At 39.8% G+C, this 9,367-nt stretch overlaps 1 protein-coding gene across 1 annotated transcript; it reads left to right on the top strand.

The window, feature by feature from the left end:
- The first annotated feature begins 1,638 nt into the window (after positions 1 to 1,638).
- LOC111637837 (proclotting enzyme-like) lies at positions 1,639 to 5,846 on the top strand. The gene is made up of 7 exons (XM_023383419.1): positions 1,639 to 1,723; positions 1,790 to 1,969; positions 4,297 to 4,373; positions 4,758 to 4,876; positions 4,952 to 5,229; positions 5,305 to 5,450; positions 5,515 to 5,846. Exons 1-7 carry the CDS (start codon positions 1,654 to 1,656, stop codon positions 5,686 to 5,688), a joined length of 1,044 nt encoding a protein of 347 aa, XP_023239187.1. The 5' UTR covers positions 1,639 to 1,653; the 3' UTR covers positions 5,689 to 5,846.
- Positions 5,847 to 9,367: the final 3,521 nt, after the last annotated feature.

Raw genomic sequence — 9,367 nt, forward strand, 5'->3', positions numbered from 1 at the left:
ATATGAATTTTTTAAAATTAAACTTAACCAAACGGTACTTTGGGTACGTTCGTAAAGTCGAACGAGTTAAACGAGAATGACGTCATAGTTATTCTTATTTCGTTAGACTTTTCGAACGATTCGTTTAGAACTAAATGGATGTTTCTAAAATCGAAGATACAAATGTTGCTAGTACAGCCTTATCCGAAATATTTTTCTTAGATTGCTTCGGGTGGACAGTTACTCCAATCATTTCATCTTTTAATTCACAATTTAAACACTCGAGTAGATTTAGAAACATCGATATCGTCGGGCGCCATTTTCTTAACGAAGTAAACTAACTCTTTCCTTCGTGAACTTCGTTAGAGTTTCGTTCGTACGTCATCACCGCAGAGCATGCGCACTGAGCGAGACTACTATTATTCGAACGATTCGTTACTAACGCGTTTAACTCGTTTGACCTTACGAACGTACCCATTATGTACAGTACATATTTAGAAAAAACGGCCCAAATTGTATACGGCCCATGTGGAATTTTCCACATTTTCCACATGGCCAGTCCGCCCCTGCTTAGTCCTAAAACCAATTAGTTAGAAAACAAATGACTATTAAGTTTAACATATTTAGAACTTTACAGCTAAGGTGAGAAACGTTTAAAATCTACAACAACCCTGTCGCGTCCTCTGAGATATAATAGTGATGCGACAAAAGAGGTATTTGACATTGACCGGTATCGGCACCCTGGGGATTTGGCAGTCCGCGAGAATGCACGCTCTGCAACCGTCTTCGATTCCATCCATTAGCCACTGGTAGGGAGCTATTTGACTAAGTGCATTGTTTTAAGATTTAAAAAGTAAAGAATATTTTGTTATTTTTATGTACTTTCTTTACAAAGCTATATTTAATTACAATTTTCTTTAAAAGTATATTCATACAATTGAAGAATATTTTGTACCAGGTATGTACCGGTACATCCACCACACATTTTATTTCACTGAGTAAGTTTTTATTATTTTATTTTTAATTGTAGCTCTTATATCGTGGTTAGCGATTCGGGAATGTAATTGTGATATTAAAAATACATTTAGAAAAGTCTACGGTTTTTACTGGCTTATCGAATAAACGATACGAATCACTGACGCGCAATTGACTGATTGCCCCTGGATCAGTGGCGGCCTTAGGAGGTGGCGAGCAGGGCAATCGCCCGGGGCCTCGCTCTTGGAGGGGCCTCGCGCAACAACCAAGTAGAAAAAAGTTGATATTTAAAACTTTTTATTTTATCCTTGGCTATTCGTTATAACAATAAAATAAATTTAATTTATAGTACAGTATATATTAATATTAATAAGTGCCTACTATTTCAATTCACATACTTTGCACAAAGGACAAGGCCTCGCAAAGATCTGCCGCCCAGGGCCTCGCAATGGATAAGGCCGCCGCTGCCCTGGATGTAGGCTTCTTACAAAAACACAGCTTCCCTATCATCAAATGTCACGGCAGGCCACTGCGTAACACCAACGGCCTTTTCGGCGCATAATCACGTTCTAAACCAATTGTCGACCTTTCGAATTTTCTGCTCGACCTCCTTTCGATCGACCAATCGCCACCCCGTCCGATCGTTGATATAAGTAAAGGATCGCCGCCATCCGGAAGAAAGGATCGGAGCCTGAGGTCATGAACTTTCGGATCGCCATCTTCTTTCTTCTGTTTCGCTTGAGCCCCGGAGGCAGGGATCGCAGACAGAGTAAGTGCAGGGAACCGATCGGACCCGACGTGGCCTCCCGCGCTAATTCTTCCTCCTTTATTGCAGTAGTGTTCGTCGACAGAGGCGAATGTTTGACTCCCGACGGGCTGAACGGTCGGTGCTCCTCCCTGTCCGAGTGTCCCCGGTCGAGCGGTTGGAGAAATTTGGAATTTCTCAGACGATCCACGTGCGGATTCGAGGGAATTTTACCACGGCTGTGTTGTTCCCACCGGATGGAGTTTGAGGGTGAGTGACGTTAATCGGCGCCAACGTGGGTAGCCCAAAAATCTTTTCGAACGTGCGTGAAGAATCCATGTAAATTGCGTAACGAAGATACGAGTGAGTAGGAATGCAAATAATCGCTACGATGCCTTTGCACAAACAAGTGCTTCGTAGCGATCTTCTTTGAACAGTACATGCACAGTATGTACCCATGTAATTAATAGAATAAATGTAGAATGCAGCATTCGGTGTGTCGATCGAGGAAGCGCGTTACGTAATTCTGGGATTGGTACAGTATGTGCGATAGCGTTACGGAGCGTAATGCTCGATGGAGGTAGTCGAAAAGAATAAAAATAGCGTAATTTACGGACGATCGTTAACCGTCTTAACAGGTGTGACTTAGAAAGGTCAAGGACAAGGCCTCGCAAAGATCTGCCGCCCAGGGCCTCGCAATGGATTTCGATGCAAATAAAATGTATGACCAACGACGAGATGAACTTTTTTTCGCCCTCCAACGGTATTCTCGTCGTAGGAGGGCGAAAAAAAGACCATCTGGAATTATTTAAATTTAAAATTTCCCGATGTCTTATCCCAATTTCTGTCACCACCCCTTCATAACCCAAAGTGACGTGACATTTTTATTATGCTTCCACTTGTAATGTCCGATCTGCTTTTAATTATTCGAATTTCTTCGTTTCTGAGATGCCAAATTTGAAGTAAATTTGTCGAGAAACCAATTTCTGAATTTGAGTTTCCCGAATAACGTTTTGATTAAACTGTCGGAAGTAAACATTACGAACAATTCTTATTTGTTTGTAGATATTTTACCGTTTTGTGCAGTTAGAGCAATGCCCTTTTGAATATAAATAAATAAATAAAGCTCAAGCTTAGATCTCGAACTGCGTACAGTACATATAGTTCGGGATAGGGAGTCTTCTTTTGTGATTCGGATGCTTTTGCAACCTTCGGATCTTCACGGATATTACGGACACTACACATCGTAATACACCTCTGAAGTGTGATTTGCGGTCTAGATTCTTAATCGTAGGTAATGCCAAAGTTCGGAGGTTATTGAAAATAAATAGAAAAACCATCTCCCATCCGAATTCTTGAATTTCCCGAAATCTATCCGTGGAATCCCGGTTTTATTTAGGTTTTTTGACTCTTCTCGTCACGTGGGCACTAATCTGGCCTTTCTGACCTGTCGCGGGTTGGGCCAAGTCCAAAACGAAACAATCGAGTGACGAGGAACGGGACCCGACAGATAACCCTGAAATATTCTGCCCCTTAAACATTATAATGCAAATACGCAGCTTAATACTAGGAATTTATGAACGTATTCCTAATCGTTTATGGCCGCAATTAATTTAAGCGACGTGTTTAATTTTTTACATCGATAAAGTTTAGGAATGAATTTCACTGGGAGGAAACCTTGAGACGGGAATTTACCAATTGGATAGACGTCACTAACCGGAATAACAACATTAATCTTTAATGATAGTCGTTATTTTGTATACTTTTTGTCTAAATTAATTAATCAAACTTAACTTCGATTGCAGTTTTCTGGATGTAAATAACACACTTATAAATGTCGAATTATGCAAATTGGTCACGCTGCAGCTCGTAAAAAAGCGATTATAAATCATGGTGGGAGGTACTGTACCTAATACATGTTATTTTACGAATAATTTAAGTAAACGAAAACGATGTTATTTTGTTTTTCTTTTAATCAGTGAGGATGGTTCGTCGAGGACATTCTTATATCAGTTCGATCTTTATCGATTACAGTATTTCCAATTGGCTTCAAGAAACAAACGGAATAAAGCAGCAAATGTAAAGCTTAATTGTTTATTAATAAGGTTTTTTGTGCAACACTGTTAATAAATCCACAATGAGCCTTTCTACAGGCCCATGATGGTTTAGTTAGGTCCAAAATTTCCAGGTTCTCTGTCGCATTCGATTCTAAATTTCTCCCATCCGGATTGAATTGATGACAGAAAATGGTGAGCCATCTGCCAGAGAGAAGTTCTCCCGAGAGGACTTTCTGTCTGAAACTATCCCCTATCATTAAACCAAACCTTTATGATTAGTAAACATTGAACTAATCATAAATACTAATATTGAAAGTATCACTAAATTCTGATAATTTTGTCATCCTCAAGTGACATCGTAGACTACTTTCGATTGGGAGCAGCCACAGTGAGGATAAGAGAGATGTTGCTCCCCCAGAGATTTGCTTTCTTCTTTAATTTAAAATGAAAGACTTCTCCCAATTGATGTTTCTCTAATTTAAAAAAATTGTAGGATGAAGAGGCTCAGAGAACACAGTGTAATTCCCTTTTTCTTTTCAGTTTGCGGTATCAAGACGAAATTCAGATACGAAACCTTCGGTATTCGAAATTCGCAGTTGGATGCATGGCCGTGGCTGGTGAGTTTTACGTTACTGTAAATTATTTTTAACTATTTCATTCTCTTACCGAAATCCACGCGTATTATACGTCATCTGGGGATAGACATTGAACGTGCCTGTTTTCCACCAGAGGAACCGAGTTGGTGGAGAGGAAGAAGTTCGAAGTCCATCCCGAGCAGGAGGCTCGGGATAGACTTCGAACTTCTTCCTCCCTTTGGGTCCTCTGTAGAACATCCCACGAAAGATATTTTTCATGGGTATTGAAATAGCCGTTTTTGTGCCATCGAGAGTTAAGCCAGGCTCGCAACGGGAGGGAGATCTACATCTCCCTCTCTTGGTACGTGCAAATTTCTAGGGACAATAGGCAAAAGTTTTTACCTAATTCTTTTCTCTCTTTCTCAGGCGACCGTTTATAACACCAAATATAGCCGAATCCGTGGATTCTACTGCGGGGGTGCTCTAGTGTCTGATCGACACGTCATCACCTCCGCTCACTGCGTAATGGAAAGGCTACGAAAAATGTGAGCATTGGGCATTTATAGAAAATGCTTTTATATAATTTTTAATTGGCTGACGTTACGATACCGTCCTTATAGTGCGAACGCATCCAGTCTGACTGTTCGGTTGGGTGAACACAGGTTGAACGACGACTCGGACGGAGCCAATCCGGTCGAATTTCGAGTAAGAGAGGTCAAGAGTCACCCCGATTTCATGCGAAAAACGTTCAAGAACAATATCGCTATTCTTGTTCTAGAAGAGACGGTCACATTCGACGAATTCGTTAGACCCATTTGTCTTCCCTACGATCAGCTGAGGAACGAAGTTCTGGCGGGAAGAGACGCCTTCGTGGCGGGATGGGTAACTACAGCCTTCGGTAGATGGACCTTAAAAAATTTACTGTATTTGATTCGCTAGTTTACCTCTAAATTTAATCTTCTAAGGTTTTTAGACATAGACTCGAACCCCGAATTGAAGGAGTTACGGAATACAATTTGGAATAACGAAGAGTGTCGTCGCGTGTTTCACCGAGACTTGCCAATAACTGTAGAGTATATCTGCGCGGGAATTCGTGATTGCTGCAAGGAATCTTGTTCGGTAAGAGGAATTACGATCTTCTGTTTTACGAAAATGCCATAAAATTTGAGGAAAAAATTTATAGATAAATGCAGGAGGACCTCTGGCTCTTCCCGTCCGGAAATCGTTTTCGGGTTCTTCTCGATTCTACTTGGTGGGGGTGGCTTCCTTTGGCAAGAGAATCGGTACATCGGAATATCCCGTGGTATATACCCGAGTCACCGAATATTTGGACTGGATCTCAAATAACCTGCCTTAATTATTTCATCTCTTTCAGTTTCGTACCAGAGTGAAACCCATTATTTCTCCTCGGAGCCGTGCACAGATACTCGAGAGTCCTGGTGTAAAGGGGTTCGGGGACCGCTACGTCTATAAACAGATTAGTTAATACATTAAATACTTATAAATAAACAGGTAGTTTATAGTGCAACAATTGTTTATTTATACTGTTTACTTCAGAAACTAATATAAATAATGCTTGGAAAAACCATTGATATTTCTGAAAGCGTGATAGCTAATTTCATACATTGCACGTGTTCAAAAACAAAGGTACAGGATTTAGAAATACGGTACACCTATATGGCATAATGGGGAAACTTCTCGGTAATTACGTAACGAATTTAGAGTGGCAACATTAGACATTTGGGAAGTTGCAATGTATCCGTTTTAACAGTTCTTTAAACCATTCACTTGAAACTAAGAACGCGCATGTCTGACGATTCCATTTTCTCGAAAAAGCTTCCAAGGCGCGCCAGTAGATAATGTCGGAGCGAGATTCGGGTCTAAAGGTGTCGGAGCGAGATTCGGGTCAAAGACGAAAGCACCAACATATTCAACGCCCAACGACCGGGAAAAAAGATACAAAGGGGAGAAAAACATGTCTTGTTTGTATCCTAAATTGGGCGGAGCCGGTACGATTCCAGGCGATTCAGGTGGAAGGAAGGAGAAGGGAGAAGTCCCCAAGCGGTCAATGGAGAGCATGGAAGATTCCATGCTTCGAGTGGGAGCGACGAGGACAAAAGAGTAACGGGAGGGAGAGGCGACCCCTCCCGTCACTCTGTTGGGAGAGAGAGGGAGAGACGACCCTTTCCCTCCCGTTACTCTTTTGTCCTCGTCGCTCTCACTCGGAATTACGGGGATAGTGGGTCGACTCGCGCAAGACCGTGGACTCAACACCGGATCCGACTCCTGATAATTTTTAGTAAGTCTTAACTCTAGCTCTAGATGGTGCCATCTTTTGGATTGAACGGACTTGTCGTCGGCCATCGACCCCAACGTGTGATGAGAAGTAACAAAAAGTGCTGACGTTTTCGAAATTATCCACATTTTGTGAAATAAAATGGAACTTTCAGACCGAAAAACACTCTATTTAGAGAAAAGAAAAGGACGAATTAAAGTGGCGTGCAGTCGTCACCAACGTCGAAATGCAAAGTTTTAAATTAATAGAAGTAACTTCTGTTTAAATGACAAGCGACTTTTTTTCGGTGGAAACTCGAAAATTGTATATACTTCGACCTTAAACCAGTTTTTCGTTAATAAAAAAGGGAATAAATCCTACAATTTCCTATTTTCATTCGTGCCCCATCTCATATAGGTTATTCTCTATCGATGGTTGGTAAACTCGCCCTTTTTTTTTAACACTAAATAGTTTTGCTCCAGGTCAGACTGAATAGTTACTTACGGTATGGAGACACGTTGACGATCTGCCGAGGAGGCAGCCTCCCGGAAAGACTCACAAAGGAAAACAGGACCCTATTTTGGTGTTACAAACATAAAGAAGACCCGGAAAACTCTGGCCAGACGCGAACCCGCAACCAGTGAGTGTTTAGTGGTTTCATCCACTTGGCACTGTTCCAAGCGTGTTTCTTTGCACTAAGAGCAGATGCCCGCCAGCAAAAAAATTTCAGCAATGAATTTTCGCCATACTTTCCCTCTGTTATATATAACAGTCGGGAAAATAAAAAGTATTGTTAAATCTAATATATATTATATATAACTTTAATTATATATACTATATATATAATTAAAGTTATATATAATAGTCTAAAATCCAGTGGCGTGCCGTCATTGGAAGCGGTGGATGCGCCGCTTCCCTTTTATTTTCTAAAAAAATAAATACATATTAATTTTAATTATATGAAAATAGTCGCACAATATTTTATTATAACCGCATTATGTATCTTATTGAAAATTTCTATACTACACATGAAAAAAAAATAAGATCGCTATTGTATATTCGAATATTAGTGGCGTAGTGGAAGAGCTGTATCGTCAGCATCCAAAAAGCCAGATTCGCGCATGCGCTTTACAGAGCACCAACCTCACCCGGTTCAGCTGGTGGAAGCCTAGGACCTTGGGTGGATGCTACACGTATACCGCATCCAATTCTATCCAGGACCGGTTCTGGGCTGTTAGGCGCATGCCTGCTAGGTATTTGGCCGCCCTCGCCCGATTACGTAAATCACGAGTAGATTTATAACTTAACCCAACCGATAAAAATTTACTGGTGTGTTTTTATGATAGTTCTGTATAGTTGACATGAGTTTAAAAAATCCATTAAATTATTTGATATTTTTATTCCGCTCTCCGATTTTATATTACTCACGGATTTCAATGTTAAACCAGTGATATTACGATTTCTTATATCCCATCTTTAAGGGGATGTAGAAAAAACGCGAACAATTCTTGTACAATGTTAAAAAATTAACTGTTACTTTGACGGCATCATTTACAATTAAATTTAATGAATGAGAGAGATGGTACAGAAAAAGCTCTAGAATTTATTTTCCTTACATTTACGATTTATATATCAGTTTGTCATAAAAATTTGGCTTTCCACTTTTTTTCGAACACTACAAACATTCGAGTACCAGTCGACCCCCCTATAACACTGTTGATAATTCCGTTTTATATGAATTCCATGTTGTACGAATCACTTAGATTTTACAAATACTTGAGCCGTTCACAGCCCGGCATACGTATTTGTAAAATCTAAGTGACTCGTACAACATGGAACTCATATAAAACGGAATTATCAACAGTGTATAGGGGGGTCGACTTGTACAAAGTAACTGGTTTCGACTTATTTCTACTTAAGAAGTAGTTAAATAATTAAGCAATTAGAGAATTGGGGACATAAACAAAACCCTGATGAAAGAGCCAAAATTTTACTTAAACAAAAGCTTAGCCGAACCATCTGTAGCCGAGTACAGTGGAGACTGATTTATTTGTATTATTAATGTAAGACAGAAATTTTTCCAGTTCAATGAGAGTGACCGAAAAGTTGTAAATTTTGGAAATTTCTGAGGACACTTGATCCTAAAACGAATTAGTTAGAAAACAAATGACTATTAAGTTATTTATCAAGTTAGTTATTCAACATATTTAGATTTTTACAGCTATGGTGAGAAACGTTTAAAATCTACAACAGCCCTGTCGCGTCCTTTGAGGTGTACTAGTGATGCGACAAAAGAGGTATTTGACATTAACCGGTATCGGCACCCTGGGGATTTGGCAGTCCGCGTGTATGCACGCTCTGCAACCGTCTTCGATTCCATCCATTAGCCACTGGTAGGGAGCTATTTGACTAAGTGCATTGTTTTAAGATTTAAAAAGTAAAGAATATTTTATATTTTTATGTACGTTTCTTTACAAAGCTATATTTAATTATAATTTTCTTTAAAAGTATATTCATACAATTGAAGAATATTTTGTACCAGGTATGTACCGGTACATCCACCACACATTTTATTTCACAGATTAAGTTTTTATTATTTTATTTTTAATTGTAGCCCTTATATCAGAATGTAATTGTGTTATTAAAAATGCATTTAGAGAAGTCTACGGTTTTTACTGGCTTATCGAATAAACGATACGAATGGACCCTAGACCATCACTGACGCGCAATTGACTGATTGCCCCTGGATGTCGGCTTCTTA

This window comes from Centruroides sculpturatus, unplaced genomic scaffold, assembly GCF_000671375.1.
Source record: "Centruroides sculpturatus isolate CEXI.00-Female unplaced genomic scaffold, Cexi_2.0 scaffold1163, whole genome shotgun sequence".
Lineage (NCBI taxonomy): Eukaryota > Metazoa > Arthropoda > Arachnida > Scorpiones > Buthidae > Centruroides > Centruroides sculpturatus.

Excerpts from the sequence above, each read along its gene's own strand:
- LOC111637837 (XM_023383419.1), top strand. The coding sequence starts at position 1,654 with ATGAACTTTCGGATCGCCATCTTCTTTCTTCTGTTTCGCTTGAGCCCC. Across the intron at positions 1,724-1,789 it reads AGGCAGGGATCGCAGACAGA|TAGTGTTCGTCGACAGAGGC; the intron begins GTAAGTGCAGGG and ends CCTTTATTGCAG. Across the intron at positions 5,230-5,304 it reads ATGGGTAACTACAGCCTTCG|ACATAGACTCGAACCCCGAA; the intron begins GTAGATGGACCT and ends TAAGGTTTTTAG.